The 18,110-nt window shown below is 29.9% G+C and overlaps 3 protein-coding genes across 3 annotated transcripts; 1 reads left to right on the top strand and 2 right to left on the bottom strand.

Moving 5' to 3' along the window:
• Positions 1 to 590: 590 nt before the first annotated feature.
• Positions 591 to 1,466, bottom strand: LOC132930008 (uncharacterized; the record flags this gene model as incomplete). Its single annotated transcript, XM_060995667.1, is given in 5 exon segments — positions 591 to 663; positions 665 to 698; positions 883 to 1,042; positions 1,110 to 1,336; positions 1,463 to 1,466. Coding segments are annotated over 5 exon segments (498 nt in total), but the record flags the coding sequence as incomplete, so codon positions are not given.
• A 3,118-nt stretch (positions 1,467 to 4,584) lies between these two features.
• On the top strand, positions 4,585 to 6,887 carry LOC132928604 (nuclear inhibitor of protein phosphatase 1). The gene is made up of 7 exons (XM_060993397.1): positions 4,585 to 4,847; positions 4,959 to 5,019; positions 5,094 to 5,247; positions 5,679 to 5,905; positions 5,963 to 6,160; positions 6,225 to 6,348; positions 6,441 to 6,887. Exons 1-7 carry the CDS (start codon positions 4,819 to 4,821, stop codon positions 6,674 to 6,676), a joined length of 1,029 nt encoding a protein of 342 aa, XP_060849380.1. The 5' UTR covers positions 4,585 to 4,818; the 3' UTR covers positions 6,677 to 6,887.
• An 870-nt stretch (positions 6,888 to 7,757) lies between these two features.
• Positions 7,758 to 15,168, bottom strand: LOC132928603 (vesicular inhibitory amino acid transporter). The gene is made up of 2 exons (XM_060993396.1): positions 14,123 to 15,168; positions 7,758 to 10,786 (listed from the first exon to the last, which is right to left on the bottom strand). Exons 1-2 carry the CDS (start codon positions 14,570 to 14,572, stop codon positions 9,602 to 9,604), a joined length of 1,635 nt encoding a protein of 544 aa, XP_060849379.1. The 5' UTR covers positions 14,573 to 15,168; the 3' UTR covers positions 7,758 to 9,601.
• Between the last annotated feature and the right edge of the window lie 2,942 nt (positions 15,169 to 18,110).

The raw sequence follows: 18,110 nt of genomic DNA, 5'->3' as shown, positions 1-18,110 counted from the left end.
TTTAAATATTTGATTTAGATTGTTACAATATTTTAAAAAATTGTCAAAATATTTTAGAAACATTTTTTGGCAGGTGATTAAACGTTTTCACAATATTATAGCTATATGTTTTCATAATATTGTAGTGATATATTTTCACAATGTTTAATTTATGCATTTTCAAAATATTAAATTTGGTATCAAATATTTCTAAAATCATCTATCTATATATGGTATAAAATAATATTATATTATATATTATATATATTATTAATGATACTCAATACCTATTATAACAGACAAGTACCACAAATATTGTTTAGTCATCCTAAGTATTTAACCAATAAATTATTACAAACGTATTGTATGTATTTTATTTATTTGATATTCTAGTTTAATCAATCAAATAAACTGCAAACAATTTTATTTGGGATATCCCAAACATATCATATGTTACATATGCATGCTATAAAGTATAAACAGAATATAAAATAGGAAAAATTAAGACTCAATTATAATAATAAGGTTAAAAAAAATCATGATGTATTAATAATTATTAAAATATTTATTTATATCATAAATATATATTATTAATTAGTATTATTCATTTTAAGCTTTTTTATTTTTTCTCTTTGACTTGCTTGAGCCATCCAATTTTTCAATGGTTTTTCGATGTCTATGTTATACTTCAGAATACCTTTTAATTGAACGTATTGCTTCTAAACAAATATATAAATTAAAAATTTTAAAAACATATATATCTACACATTTATAGTGAAATTGTAATAATATGTGTAACATTATATTATATAGTAGGTATGTTTGTAAACATACCAATTAACATAACAATTTTTTAAGTTTTTAGGTACATTTTTATTAATTTTAATATTTATTTTAACTTACCAAATATAACAGAGCAACATTGTAATGAAGAAAATTGGTTTTTACCTTTAAAACCAATAAAAGAATACTTCACTAAAAATGAATCGCTGAATAGTATTTGCATTATTTTTCTCATAGTCGCTGCCAAAGTATTGCATGATAACCGAGGCAAAGTTCTGATCTATAAAATAATAAAATATATGCACACGTATAAAGATTGTATATTTATATTTATTTATTTGAATGACATACCGGTATAAGGTATCATTTGTTAATTTATCTTCTGCCTTTTGCAAATCTTTGTCATTATTAATAATATTAATATCTTCTTTGTCTGAATAAATGATATCTGGTTGTCCTGAAAGTTCACCATCAATTTTCTCAAGTAGAGTTTCTAAAACATCCATGCGTGTATGTATATTTTGTACATCATACTTCAGGGTAATCAAACTTCTTCTTATGTTTTTTTTAAAAGCTGAAATAATAATAAAGTAGTTAGGTTAATTGTGATAGGTACAGCCATACAGAAGACCTACAGGTTCCACAATTATAGTTTCATGCCACCGGTAAAAAAAAATGAACCATAAACTGTGGGCATCACCCATTTGCGCCAAAATAAAAAAGGTATGTTTTTTCCAACAGGCCATTTGTGCCAAATTTTCTTTATTGATTAAAATAAAGTAATATATTTTTTTTTTCAAATAATAATAATAATCAATACAATTTTATTTAAATCATAGTCCATTGTATGAATTATTTTTTAAATAATCAATCAAATTAATTATAATAAAATATAAATAAATACATCATACATAGATATCATCTTAATCTTTATTGTACCTACCTAATTAAATTCAACTATTTGTACATATTCATAACGCGTTAATTTTTCGTTTTTATAATTCTCAGTTATTGCTTTTAAAGTTTTTTTTTATCTTGTTTTAACTTGTGTAATCACTCTACGATCGTTCTTTTGACGAATAACGATCCAATAACGGAATATCTACATTGTACAACATAATAAAACTGATATATAACTTGTTTTCAATCTCTCTACACAAACCCAATAATATACAAAGCAAGTTGCGCAATTACGGGGGTGCTAGGGGGTGCTGAAGCACCCCCAGCTTTACTTTAAGCACCCCAAGTTCCACGTTTTTGTAATTTCAAATATCTATAGATAGTTTTAACAATGTAGTTTTATTTTTTAAGATTTTATTATCATTTATTTTTTTTATCTGATCTTGTTACCTACTGATTAATAAAATACATTGACTTATTAACTTAATAATAAGTGAGTAATAAAATGTAAAATATATTATCACCATTATAGCTTTGTAACAAAGCTTTAAAATCTTAAACTTAAACTTATAGAAATAATTTTATTATACGTTACAAACACGACGTCTTTTAAATAAACGAATTAACCAATTCGTTAATGTAAAATGTTTACGCAGGTAAGTTTAGCGCAAATGGGCTATACCCAAAACAAATTAATATTTTTTGGTGCTAATGGGTAACCCCCATAAACTGCAGTAATACAAATTATCGTGTGTATCAATTGTTATTTTACCATTAAAAATTTCAAATGGTTACTGTAATTAAAACTTTTAATGAATTTAATGTTAATACTGCCCAACTAATACAAACAGCATAAGTTGTTATTTTAACTTTGTTAATTTTAATGTGTTATATGCGATAATTATTCTTTGGTTAGGATAATTAAAGAAATAAAATAAAAACATAACATAATAGGTATACAAAAATAATTTATGTGTAAATAAGGGAGAAAGAAAACAACATTTTGGTGATTAAATCATGATTAATACTCAAAAATGTTTATAAAATTATCTCAATGAAAATATAACGAACACACATATTGGTATTTTGAAAAAAAACTATCACTAACTTCCATTTTCTATACATATACGTAAGTATATACAAGATGGACAATGTTCAGCTTAGGTCAGCGCAGTCGCGTTGAGTGTTTTGATGTTAAGTTTAGAAGTAATGATAAATCAAGGCTTACGAAAAATATGATTCTGAACTGAGCTCGGTTAAAACTTCTATACAGAGGTATCAGTAGGTTTCCAGTTTCTTAGAATAAAATTGTTGAGAAAAATGATCTACCTATACAAATTCCTGGTCAAACCAGGTTTCCTATCGATAAACATAACCATTTTTAAAACTGCTGTTTGGCAGGAGCACATGCGTTTTGTCTGAAAAAGTTATTTACAGAATAATATAAAACCAATCGAGGATATGAAAATAAATCTTATAATATATTATACATTTTAATATGTTATAGAAACATATATTAAGTTTCTCGTCCCTTCAAACAGTTCAAACAAATCTATGTATTTCTATTCGTTTATATCTATACCAAAAAAAAAATTATAACATCTAAAAGTTTTTAACCTACCTATAAACATTTTAATAAAATATTAAATAAGTACCTAGGTAATAATAATCAATACAATTTAAGACGATTCTGATAAATTTGCAAGTAAATACTAAATAATGATTAATGAGAAGCAGCAAGCAGGTGTATCAAACATTCTGTCAGAAGCCCTTCACCCAGACAATATAAGACACATGATCACCTTTATTATTAAGACCAATCTTATCAATCTTTATAATCTGTAAGTTGTAACCTATGTAATATCTAAACAATATTGTATCTGTAAAATTCTTTGTTACCAATGACCTTAGACGCCAAAGCTTAATTTAAATAAAAACATTATAATAATAATTTGTGAAGTATGCACACCAACAAATTTAAAAATGCATCAAATGTTATATAATTAATTATCTTTTGGTCAGATTGACAAAATTTAAAAACCTAATTATTAAATATAATCATTATCTAATACAGTAGATTCTCGTTATGTCAAATATTAAGCGGAACAGGAAAAAACTCGAGATATCAAAAATTTCGATATAGGTAATAGGTATAGAGTATTATTAAAATTCTTAAAAAAAATTGAAAAAATTGGTAAATAATTTAAATGTTTAAAATGCATAATTTGAATATTTAAAGTACCTATTAATACTACATACATACCAACAAACTACAATAATAAATAAATACATTTTTTTTTTTAATCTGTCATTACAGTTTGTTTAATATTACTAATGTTTTTGTAAGAATGTAAAAATTAATTGTAAGTACATATTTTAATCTACGCTTATTTTCCATTTCACTATATTATTGTATACAAATAACTACAAATATTTACAGTTGACACCAACGCATGAAATCACAATCACTATACTGAATGTATTGCTTAATTTTTTGTTTTTCCCGTAATAAAATATTATTTGTGTACTCGAGATGATGAAAAACAATGAATTTTATTTCGATATATCGAGAGCAAAACGCTATTAAGTGTAATGGTAGTTTCAAAGGGATTTCAATGTAGTTCGAGATAACGAAAAATTCGAGATATCGACGTTCGACATAATAAGAATCTACTTTATACCTAATACCTATATAAGTAAATAATATCATCATTCTTTATTTTGTTTAAAATAGTCGTTAAGCTACATATTGTGCTATACTGTTAAAAGTTTAAAAATATTACTTTCTGGTTCAATGTTTATACGCGGGTATAATTTGATACTTTATGGTTTTTACCACGGTTATAGCTATGTTGTACAAATTGTTTATACCCTACACCCGTGATAAGATACCTAATTGATAAGAACAAGTATTCGGCTTCGTTAGTCTTAGTTTATTAGTCGATATTTTTTTTGATTATTTTCGTTCAGTATAATAAAATTATTATACAATAAACCTTAAATAATAATAAATCATTTTTCATTTTAATTACTCTTTAAATAATTATTCACATCACAAATATTTGGATTTTATCTTAGACTTATTCCCGATAATCTGTAATATAATCATGTTTGTTTTATTCGAAATATAAGATTGTTCGTTTATAATAACTTATAATGGCTAATCATTATGATGTTCCCAATTGGTGAGGATTGTTTACATACAACTTTTATTTTTAAGAATGCATCAACATTTGATGTTTAATTGTTGTATTACATGGATGAATATAAAATGTAATTTATTTATTCGTTTTAAGGGCCGGTAAACCTCCTGTAGGTTTACACTTGGATGTATTAAAAGGAGACAAATTAATTCAAGTGAGTTTAATTGTGTTTATAAAACTATGCAATTGATTGAAACTTAATTAAAATTTTGACATTCTGTTGTTTAGAAATTGATGTTGGACCAGAAAAAGTGTTATTTATTTGGACGCAATGCACAAATGAGTGACTTTTGTATTGATCATCAATCATGCTCAAGAGTTCATGCTGCATTTGTCTATCACAAACATTTAAATAGAGCGTTTTTAGTTGATCTTGGATCTAGTAAGTTGGAATTACTATGCAGCTGCCATTCAATAAATTATTTATATTTATTATTACACTGCCGTTTTTAGATATAAATTTACTTTACAGTTTACATGCTACAAAAATCAATTAAATAAAGTAACAATTTACCTACAAAATATATTATTTCTATAATTGTTCAGTAGGAATTCTATTTGATTAATTATCAAATTGATATAACACACGTTTTAATTTATTTATTTTAATACCTTTTAAAGATCATTTATTAATTAATTTAAAATTTATCTTGTACACTTATCTGATATATTTCAGGAATTGTGTATGCCCAGTGTCATTCTTCACAATGTAAAAATATTTGAACTAACTAATATAGAGTTTATTGAATGACAGCCAGTTAACATTAATTTTTATCATAATTTATTTAATTATTTATTTTTAATTTAATTTAGCTCATGGTACATACATTGGTAGCATTAGAATTGAAGCCGATAAACCCACTCAATTACCAATAAATAGTCAATTCCATTTTGGTGCGTCTACTCGAACATACATTATACGAGAACGTCCTCAGTCTACATCAGCTTTTGGACCTCGTCCGATTATGGACCAATTAGAGAGAGAATCTGATCATGCATCTAGTTTATTAGGACTACCAGAAACTGATCTTGAGCTTGATGTATGTTTACATAATTTAAATTTAAATTCCAAAAATATCTTAACATTTGTATTACAGAATTTGACTGAATTTAATACTGCACAAAATCGACGTATATCGATGCTTGGTATATCAGATGATGCATTGAAAACAAAACGAAAACGTACAAGAGGAGTCCATTTTAATGAAGATGAGCAGATAATTAATCCCGAAGATATTGATCCATCAGTTGGTCGTTTTAGAAACCTAATAAGGACTACTGTCATACCTAATAAAGTAAAAATGTTATCAAATATTTTAATTTTACCAAACAGATATTTATATTTTTTATATTTTATAGAAATTCAAAGATGGAATGGGTTTTGCTATTGACCAAAATAGTGCTAATGGTCAAAATAAAAACTACATGAAAAATATGATTCCTGGTGCCCATTTACATAATTCACTTTACAGTGATATTCCTGGTTAGAATTAATTAATTCTTTTTTAATTTAATTTTATGATATATATTATAGTTACTTAATTATAATTTGTTTTATATAACCTTACTTACTAGGTCCAGATGGTGACAATAAGCAACATGGATTTTTATCATCCATTGGTAATCGTCTTGGTATGAATTTACCAAACCCTGCGCCAGACGTTGATATTAACCCTAGTATAGAAGAAATAGCAGTTCCCAATCCAGTCGTGTCTGAAAAAGTTGAACCCGCTTCAACAGAACCTAAAAAGAAAAAATATGCAAAAGAAGCATGGCCTGGGAAAAAAAATGCACCAGCATTGCTTGTTTAAAGTATTTATACGTTTTTTTTTTAAACCTCGTCCGTTTTTCAACATACAGTTTGGAAATTAAATACTTTTTAATTATTTACCAATGACTCTTCTTAAAATTTTTACTTCTGTAAAAATAATTTGGATTACTATCTTACTGAATATTAGCTGTTTATAACTGTATAAGTATATGTTTGGAATTAATAAAATGTGTAATGTTGTATAACTATAATGTGAACTTTCTTGTATTATTTATAATTTATAATAATTATAAAATTGTGGTCCATTGTTAGTCTTATTTTCTGTTAATAATTCTATGTACAACAAATTAGTTTTCCAATGAGATTTTAATATACAATAAAAGACCATAAAGTAACTTAATAAATAGGTCAACACTGTAAAAGTTTAATTTTTTTTTATGATATTTTATCCATTAAATCTTTAATACATTACATTAAATATTTAATGGCATAGTATAACAAATAAGAGCTTTTAAATATGATTAATCATACACGCCCGTCTGAGATAAATTCCTATTATAAATCATAAAATTAATTACTTTTTTATTAAAATTGAAATAATCAAATAAATAAATATTATAAAAGGTTTGAATAAATATGTAGCATATTACCAATATAAAAAAAAGAAAAAACCTTACAGCAAATAAGCAACTTTATCAAATAGTACTACTTTTCTCAATATTTTAAATTATAAACTTTAATTTTCATTGAAAACTGTAATTTTGTTTTTATAAAAAGTTATTCATACTACTGGGTCGTTATTTTATACTTTTTGTTAAATGTGTACATAGAGAAGAAAAAATGGAAAATTATTAAAATTGAAATAACTTTCTTATTTATAAGTAAGTCTTATGTTCTATATGTTTATCACAATTTTATAATTTTAATACATGTGTAATGAGTATCAAACATTGTTACAACTGAACGATTACATAAATTAAATTATCCCTAAATATTATTGTAATTAAAATAATTGTGTTCAACTAAACCGTATAATAAATTATGTGTATACTAACTGCCAGCATAATATATGCACTATGCGGGTACCTGTTATTATTGGATTAAAAAAATAAAAACATCAATTTTTAAGATTAAATGTATTTTGTTAAATATACTGAAAGAGTATACAATAATAATCAATAATTATGGTATAAATTATGGAAGACAATAGCAGTCTTAGATAAAACAAAATAATGCTCGTGTTGTATATAATATTTACTTATACTTAAACATAACAAAGATTATAATAAATTAATTGAATATACTTTAAGTAGGTATTTAAAAGTGAATATATTATTATTACAAATTATCATAATATGATGAAACGGTTTCTCGATAAACAAGCTACTAAAAATATTTTAAAGTGTATGTAATTCACATTTTTCTCTTCGATCGTTATTAATAATTATTATAAACATATGAATATAAAACAATTGTTTTAATTGAAACTACCTACTTGTTCTTAAAAAAAAACTTGGTTAGTTTTGTATAATAATAATAGTAATGTTATAACTCGTCAAAATATTGTATAATGTAAGTAAATGCTTACAAATAATACAAGTATATTAACATGGTTATGAATTATGACAATATAATATAATAATAACGTAGGTATAATTATTTTGACTATTACTATAGATGGTTTGTTTTTTTTTTTCTGGAAGACTTGCAATTGACATTATTTAACAATTAAGCGCTAATATAATATAATATAATAGTATATATGTTTCTTATCCTCTGTATAAAGATGTCTGGGATCCAAATGGATTTATATTATTCGGTCAGAACCATTTGAAAACCAAACGTCAACAACATTTAGAATCGTTTTTATAATGGAAGACAATAAATTGCTACAAACGGCACAATTTTAATGTTACAATATCAATGATACATAAACGGTTGTACTTAATTAATATAATAATAATATAAACATTACATTTATTATTAAAACGATAATTTAACATTTTCACCACCAAACCATTCTTGTCATCAAAAAATTTCAATTTCAAGAATAAATTGTTTGGTAATGTGGGCTTACAAGCCCTGGAAGACAAATGTTGTTTATCACAATATCAATTACATATATATATAAATATATATATATATATCGGAAGACACAAACTACAACGGTCTAACCGTCGTTTTCAAAAAATTGCTTTTATACTTTTTACATAATATACCTAATATATTATATAGGTAGTTAAAATCGAATACTAATATTAATTTTAAAAAAAATGTAAAAACCGCATAACTAATTTTATTACTCCCTACCAGTTTACAGTATTAATAATATCGTCTAAACGTATTTGACACTGGATTAATATTTGGTGTATATAATATAACGAGGATAGGCGATCGCTAAAATCTCGGGTGTACACACCTGACGGGTTGGTGACTTTATTAAGTATATAAATAATCGTAGTCTTCAAACCGCAATAACAACAATAATGATAGTAAATAGTTATATATAATAACGATAATCATATAACGTACGGAATGTTTAAACGAGATTTGTTTTCAAAAACGGGTACCGCAAAGTATCGAAATGATAAATTATGAATACGTATTAGATTTACGGTTCGTAAAGGGAAAAGACGAAATACATTTTAATTTTTATATCTAACTAAAATTTAGTTTGTAAGTATAGGGTAACTAGTATTGGGTAGGTAACTACGTGCCTATATATATTGTTTGTAAACATAAGTATAGTGCCTATTGCAGTGACACGATCCGAATCGACCCATTCGTCGTCGGTCGGTCTTCTGCAAAAAACTTCAGGTGCACCTGCAATGATAATAAACAGACCGAGGATCGCAGGCGGGCGCGTTGGACAAGGACAAAATAACGTGTTGCGGGAGAGTTTGAGGACGGGAGTTCGGCGGAGGTGGGTGGCGGGTAAACGGGGACGAGACTGCGGGGTGGCCGCTCAGAACGGCAACCCTATCTGGAACGCTTTGATGATGGCCGTGCCGGAGTCGTAGACGCCGATGACGCCGAACAGGCAGCCGAGGAATATGACGAAACAGTTGAACATGATGGTGCGCCACTCGAGCGAGTCGCCCTTCAGCTTGAGGTGGAAGTAACACGGCCATATGAACGACAGCATGGTGCCGGTGAAGCTGCCGATGAAGCCCATCAGTATGGCGAAGTGCGGTATCGATATGGCCATGAACACGGTGCACAGGATGATGGCCACGCGGAACGCCAGGCCCCAGACCTTGAGCTCGCCGTCCACGTGCCAGATGCTCGGGTACGGCGTGGCGGGCGGCCCGATGAAGAAGGACTTCTCGAGTATGTCGCACGCCGCGTAGTACGGCAGCGGATACGACAGCAGCACCTTGACCACCAGGAACACGTTGACCAGGCCCTTGAACGCGGGCGAGTGCAAGTTGTTGGTGATCACCTGCTGCGTGTCGTTCTGGAACGTCAGGAAGCACACGTAACCGAACAGCGACTTGAACAGGCCGGCCGCGATGTGGCTCCACTCCAGCATCCAGTCGAACTTTGACCGGTCGGACAGGTTGCCCTCGAGCGTGGGCAAGAATATCTGCGACGTGTAACTGAACACGATCATGCCCAGCGATATGGGGAAGTTCTCCACGTCGATCGTCCACTTCACCTTGCTCCAGCCCCAGTCGGGCAGCTCCAGCACGCAGTAGCCCAGTATGATGATGTTGATGAGTATGTGCGACATGGTGCACCAGAAGCTGAGCAGCGACACGTGGTGCAGGTGCTTGAGGAACCCGAGCGGTATGAGCAGCACGCCCGTGATCATCATCCAGCTGCGCGTGTCGATCACGCCGTCCGGGAACGTGCCCTCCATCAGGTCGCCGCACGCCACCACGTACAGTATGCACGTCATCAGCAGCTCGATCATCTGGGCCACGTTCACGGCCCGGGCGCCCCACACCGGACCGAAACACTCTCGGGCGATCGACACGTACGAGTCGCGGACGCGGACGCGCTGGCCCGTGTTCAGGTCGAGCTCGTAAAGGCACTCCACCAGTATCTTGCCCGTGTAACAGCATATGTACGCGATGCCCACCATGGCCACGATCGCCCAGTAACCGCCGCGCAGCACGGCGAACGGCAACGACACCACGAACATTCCCTGCGCGGGTCAACGTCAATATTATTAAGTATATATTCTATATTATACTATATTATATGCTAGCTACTAGGTGGGTCCGTCACCGGACTATAATATAGTCAGTCGGTCGATTACCGCAAGCAGTGCATAATATATAATAATATATAATGTGGGTACATGAAAATTTATTATTTATTGCCAGGTTAGGTTAGGTTAGCTCAAAAATTGTAGGAGTTGGGTACGTGCTTTTCTGTATAATGTGCGCGGCTTACGGCATAGCAGACCGCGTAAGCTAGAAATCCGTTTTATGTATACGAGTACGACTACGAGTTTAAAAGTTAAAAATCCCCATTGCTTCGTTGTTATGCGAAAATTACGTGTTTGATTTTTTCAAAAAATAAAAATTATATTTTCATTTTTATGACTCGCTTATTACTTTTTACGCTATACAACTTAATAAATATATTGAAAGTAATTTTTATCCATACTATTTTGGTAAGTACCTACTGATAATATTTTTTTGGTTTAATAATTAACGTTGTCAAACGCAACCCGTGTCCCATAGGTAGTTTTTATCTACAGTGTAGATTCTACACATCAAATCTTTCGTTAATAAAAAGATAAAAAGTCGACAATGTTAATGTACAGATTTTTAGGTCCTACAACTTCCGAGCCCTAATTATTATAGGTAATTAGGTTATTTATTATTATATTTTTATTTTTATATTATAATTGTTATTAAATAAATATAATATATGGAAATATTATAGGTAGAATTACACATAATATATATTATGATGAAGACTTTTTATCGCCCTGCAATATAGTCAAATGCGTTTTAGCGATTCAACTTACAGCGATTTGGTTACGCACGATATGCGTATTTACATTAATTTTTCCACCATTGTACTAATTAAATCCCTCTTTTCGACCTCTTCCCAAATTGCCAATTTGTATATTTACGTTATTAAATTGCGTGTTTTTAATTTATAAGTAGGTAGGTTGTAGGTATACTGGATAAAAACCGTGTGTTCGACATCTTTTTATAGCAAACCTCTTTTATTCATTCTTTTTATATTTTTCTTACTCGGCTTCAGCAACACAAAATATGTTGCAGGACTTGTCATTTTTCATTTTTACGCCTCGTATATTTTTTTCTAATCTGAGTTAAGTTACTAAATAGATATAAATATATATTATATATTATATAAAAAGTTGCATAACGTTACAACTTACAATATAGAAACACTCGAGTACTCGGAGTACTATTGTCTATTAGTTATTACCATATCCTGTAACATTTTGATACATTTTTATAAATTGTATAAATCTAAATTTGTGTTTTGACGTTGCATTAAATTATAGAATAACAACTTTATCTTCTAATTATAAAGTTTATACACAATACGCGCCGCACTAATATTTTCAAAACTGATCATCGACCCACCAAGTGTCCCAAAACAAAATTAGATTTTCCACACCGTTATCGTACAAAGTTTTACGCCAAAAGACAAAAGTTTTAGAAGATTTATTTGATTTTTACACTTTACATTGTTGTTTGTCGTGTCACACATTTAGCAAACAGCAGTTTCGAAATATCATTTATAACTTACCTACTTACACCATTTGAATATTTATTTGATAAACAAATATATATTTACAAGAATTTGTAACCAGTGTGATTTAATTGTGCTGTTTTAATAAAAGAATAATTAAAAATTTAATTATATATTACATAAATACATAATAATTACGTGCTATTTAACTCAAAAGTAAAAAAAAAAATAGTGCGGTTAAAAAATATACTGTGATTGTAACTTTTTTGAAAAATAGTGCATACTATAATAGTATAATGATAAAATAAGTGTTGACTATATTATTACTCAGTGCATGTGAATGTTAATTATTATCCGAACTCACTTACAATTACTGTTCGTAAAATTTGATCACGGTGTAGCTCGTCAATTCACCTAAAATAATGTTTTCGAAGATCTTAACCATTTATGTTGTTTATAATAATATGTTATAATATATAGCTTCTAAGAGAAAAGCGAGAAATTGAAATAATTAATAATTACATACTAATCACTTGATATTATATATAAAATATACTAAAATAAAAAATTTGAAAACAGCTTAATATTTATAAGGGATATATAATGAATACAAATATATTTTTATTTGTATCGCTTGCACGTATATAAAAAAAGAATATATTATGAAATTGTATATATTTACTATACACTATTTAAATGTAAAAGCTTCTTTATGTTTAGGTCTTTAATATTCAAATATACACCTTACAACATTACATTTTAAATAAACCTTCTTTTCCGTTTTTGGGAAATAACCTAATATTAGTAGTACTTTTATCCAGTTATTTTACTCTACACACTACCATTTTTTTAAAAAAAACATATCTAGACAAACATATATATTTTAAGGGTTGTAAGTTGTAACTAGTAAACATACATTTTTTTAGTCTATTTGTTATTTGCGCACAAAAATAAGGACTGCTTCTACCTTACTGTTGGAACTCAGTGCCAATAGTCTGTCATTTCAAAATTCCATATTTAAATACATTTTTCGTATAGTGCCTAATAAGAATATATTAAATTAACGCATTGACTTAAATTATATTTTATCGTCAATCAACAGGAGACGAAAAAGAATTATTTTTGATAAATACTGATAGGATTTCAAGTTTAATTTATATTTTACAATCTACAGATATAGCGTGTTGACTAATTTTTGAGCCATTTTACTGTCCCAAAGAATGATTGACGAGAAAATAACACATCATTTCGTTATAATAAGCATCATATTTCGAGGTATATAGTAAGTTATTATACTACCTAGTATAATTATACTGATTTGGCCCGTATGATTTTGATTTTTATTTTCTACAAGAAAAACGATTTCAAGATATAATGATATAGAAGAGGTAAAAGTGAATTTATGACATGAGAACTTGGAGCCGTAACTTGGAAATGAAATCTTGTGCTCGGTATTGGAGGGCCGTTGGAGACTAAAATTAAAATTAATATAAACATTCGTATATATTATATATATATAACAGGTAAATGGTCTGTACAGCTAGTATTCTACGAGGTGAAAGGTATGGTGCTTGGTAATATTATATCGTGTGTTCAAACGCCGCTTAAAAACCATCTCGAAGACTCGGAGACGACTCAGTGCAGACGGCATAAATAAAATTACTCGGAGACACCTCTAGCAACCCCTATTTTGCGTCTCGCCCCGTCTATATTATGCACAAATAATTATAATATGATCCTAAACAATAATTATTCACCAATCGTTATCATCATAGACGTCATGATCGTCGTATTTATATACCTGTATGGCGTTGGTTACGTTCCACGCTGCTTGCCATTCATCGATCTTGTGTCGGCCCCGGCCAAACTCTCCGCCACCCGACGAGTCCTCGTCGAAGCTGCCGTCGTCCATGCTAAACGCTTGCGGCGTCCTCTTGACGACACCTTCGCCATCCACGCCGCCGTCGCATTTCTCCACGCCACCGTACGACGACAGTTCCGAGTTGCACGTGGTCCGGAACGGGTTCGTGTCCGGTTTGCTGCCACCCTGCAACCGGTTCCGCTCGGCGTCCCCGCCGTCCGCCGCCCCGGTTCCGGCAGACGTCGTGGCCCCCGCCGCCCGGTCGCCGCGGCGTTTCATGATAGCTTCCACACATGGGCTGTCCTCGGGCACGTACGCCTTGACGGCGGCCCACACCACGTTCATGGCGGCCCCAAACGGTGGCACGTAAAACCGACCGAAATTGGCCATCGAAAGCCGCTGCAGCTGCGGTGGCGGCCCACCTACCTAGCTATACGCGACGACTGCAACCGCTGCAGCGATAATATCTGCTGCACTTGCGCGCGCTGTTACCACGGGCCCTAATAATTATATTATTATGATAAAGGTACGGTAATACGCGTGTGTATTACAACGCCTGTCGGAAAAACGAGTCGAGAGCGAAAGAGAGAAACGAAAGAAAATCTGATTTTATAAACGAAAATTATTGGTAAATTAAATGTGCAGCTAGGTAGGCTCTATATTATAGTTATTATTATAAAGACGTTATTACTACAGTCAACGCCACTGCCGGTGCCACCGTTTCCAATGCCGATGTAATAGTGGTCGCCGCCACCGCTGTCGCCACTGTACGCATATTTTTCCTGATCGGCCGGTAAAACGTGATGACCGTGGCTGCAATGCTCGTGGGTTGAAAAACAAAAACCGAAAAATCAAAACGAATACGAAAGCGGTGTAGGATATAACTTAACGGGGGGAAAAAAAAAATACACGCGAGCCGTGTGTACTCGCGGCGCAGAGCGGAAACGATTGGAAAACCAAGCACGGGTTGGCCGCGGGAAGGGGTTGGTGGCCCGGCGGCGGCGCGGATCGATGAAAAGCGGGCGACCGATCTCTTCGCGCCATCTCCGACCCACCACCACCCATCGGGGCACAACGCATTCTGGTGACAAAATGCACTGTATATCAGTAGAGGTGGGTCCGAGCCCGGATCGGTCTGATCTATATAATATTGTTGTTAGATAGGTACCCATCACGCGGAAAACGCGTATCATGTATTGGCATTTGGCGGTATACATGCACACTATTATATACAATATTATTACACCATGATTCCGATTAGTAAAATTAAGCTTAATATACTATATTAATTCTAAATATGAAATTATTAAGTTATTCGAACATTTCTACTCTAGAAAAAATTCAATAATTATTAAATAAAAATTATTTTAAAATTAATTCCAAATAAACGTGTATTAATATAATATAATTATGCACCGACATTTTTCATATAGAACCTTTACGAATTTCCTATAAATTTGAAAATATATCTATAATAGAGTGGCCTGAAATAACATACACTTTATTGTTATTATTATGTATCAAAATTGAAAAAAAATTCTCATACTTATAAATAGCTTAAAGGCAATTCAGAAATGTTGAACATTTTATCATATAATTAAAATGATAATATAAACATTTGGTGAGAATTACAAGTATCTATTGCAGTTACTTTATTTTAAAATACGAATAATTTTTTAAGAATAAATAATTATTTTACGGGTGAATATCGAACATCGTAAATGTTTGAATTTAAATACTCATAAAAAATTAATTTGGCTTCCCGGTATAATTTTTTTTATATATAGGTTGAAAAACTATTAAAGAACCTTGATTACATTTTTAAATCTTAGCACTCAAGTAAAAATTGTAAAATTGTATGAATTTCTATAAATTTATAAATTATAAAAACATATTTTTATTTTTATAGTTTTTTACCTACAAAATAATTTCTTATTTTTCACGATTTTTATGAATTTTGTCATAATTCTAACTTTAAACACTTAAAAAATATTCGTGACAATAAATTTTCGTTATTTCTAATTAAGAAATAAAATAATCATGAGAAGCTTCGTATTCAATTTTCAAGAATTTCTACCCAGCAAATAATTTTTAATCGATATTTATATGAAATAAAAAACTAAAAAAAATTTGAAAATTTCTATACCACTATAAATAGTCAAAATATTTCGTATATTTAATTGTACCTATATAAATATTTTATGAAAATGTCAAATATCTGCGGTTGTTCGTTTATGAGTTATTTCAGACACAAAATCGATCTTATCGAAAATTGTATTTACGTAAAAATGTCCAGTTTTCCTTAATTTTTTATTAGCTTTTCCCAATTATAAAAATAAGTACTGTGAATTTCCTCTCTAAAGTACAAACTAGATCCAATTTGATATCCAAGACGACCAAAACCACTCTAATTTTTCAAAATCGAAACATTTTATTGACAACTTATCGTATACTCGTCCACAACAGAAAAAAAGACATCAATTAATACATCATTATTGTAAAATCAATAGATTCATTGTTCCACTCAGAATCTAATATAAAATAGGTAATAAAACCAAAATTATCTAGTAAATAATAATTTATTAATAGAAATATTTATAGGTACAACCTATTAGGTATATTAATTAATATTATATATTAGGATATCCGATATTCAATGTTTCTATATACTTAACTACTTAAGTACGTACCTATATATAAGTATACCTACACAAGACTAAATCCTGCATAGTTTGTATTACATAGCCATCTTGTTTACTTGACTGTCTTGACTCATAAGTCATAATTCATGTAGTCGTATGGTAAAAACGTATTCCATGCTTTAACAAGTTTAACATCATATCTTTAAATAAGTATAGGTATAGGTACTTAATCAATGGCCATACTCCAAACTTATAATAGTTGACTTACTTTAATTTCCTCTCTTAATCAACTATTTCTTTATTTGTTTAATATTCTATTTTACGTAGGTGAACGAAACAATAATCAAATTAATATTTTATTAATTCTATGCCTAATATAGGTACCTATCTAAATTGTACCTAATGTATGTTAATTTGTGGCAGGGAGTAAAAAAATTATAGTTAATAATATTGTACAAGACTTGTTTAAATATTCAACAATTTGTGTATAACCACAAAATAAATAAAATAATAAATTATATGTACCTATAGGCATTTAAATGCATTCTGTTTATATGAATACTTATGTGATACTTAATAAGTTGATAATTATAGATTAGCTATTAATTTATTGTGTGTTACATATTTAAAATATATAGGTAATAACAAAATACCTATAGAATATTTTATTAAAATTACATTTTTTATTTATAGTAATTATAACTAAAGGAATATTATGGTTATACATTACGAAAGGGGACGGAATACATTTTGAGTGAAAATAACCCGGCAAAATTTTTTGAGAAAGTGTAAGAGGAAAAGACAAATTTACCTATCTAGTAATAGAATGTAGGAAAATCGATTGAAAAGTATATAAGTATCAGTATGTATGTTGAAAATAATTTAATAATATTGAGGTTTGATACCAAAGAATAGAGTTATGAACAACTAAGTAACTGAACCAACAAGACACAATCAATAGAGAATAGTAATTATTAATTAGATATTTAAATAAGAAAAACTACAGTCTTTATGAGAATCAGAACTTCTAGAGAAAAACACATTTGTATAAAATATTTACTTATCCGTATTCTGTATTTACCATAAAAAAATTCCTAATCTAGTTCCGTCACATTGGTAAATAGTAAATGGCAATTATAAAGGTAACATATTATATTTCACCATATTAATTATTATTATATACTTATATTATACTTAAACATTTCATAATTGTAAGATATATAAAGGTTAAGTACATAAATTATATTATAAGGTAATATGTACTTATAATATGATGCTGTCGGTAA

The sequence above is a fragment of the Rhopalosiphum padi genome, chromosome 4 (assembly GCF_020882245.1).
Source record: "Rhopalosiphum padi isolate XX-2018 chromosome 4, ASM2088224v1, whole genome shotgun sequence".
Lineage (NCBI taxonomy): Eukaryota > Metazoa > Arthropoda > Insecta > Hemiptera > Aphididae > Rhopalosiphum > Rhopalosiphum padi.
Note: the sequence above shows the minus strand (reverse complement) of the source record. Positions and strands in the feature narration are given on the sequence as shown.

Excerpts from the sequence above, each read along its gene's own strand:
- LOC132928604 (XM_060993397.1), top strand. The coding sequence starts at position 4,819 with ATGGCTAATCATTATGATGTTCCCAATTG. Across the intron at positions 5,906-5,962 it reads AAACTGATCTTGAGCTTGAT|AATTTGACTGAATTTAATAC; the intron begins GTATGTTTACAT and ends TTTGTATTACAG. Across the intron at positions 6,349-6,440 it reads ACTTTACAGTGATATTCCTG|GTCCAGATGGTGACAATAAG; the intron begins GTTAGAATTAAT and ends CTTACTTACTAG.
- LOC132928603 (XM_060993396.1), bottom strand. The coding sequence starts at position 14,572 with ATGGCCAATTTCGGTCGGTTTTACGTGCCACCGTTTGGGGCCGCCATG. Across the intron at positions 10,787-14,122 it reads ACGTAACCAACGCCATACAG|GGAATGTTCGTGGTGTCGTT; the intron begins GTATATAAATAC and ends TGACCCGCGCAG.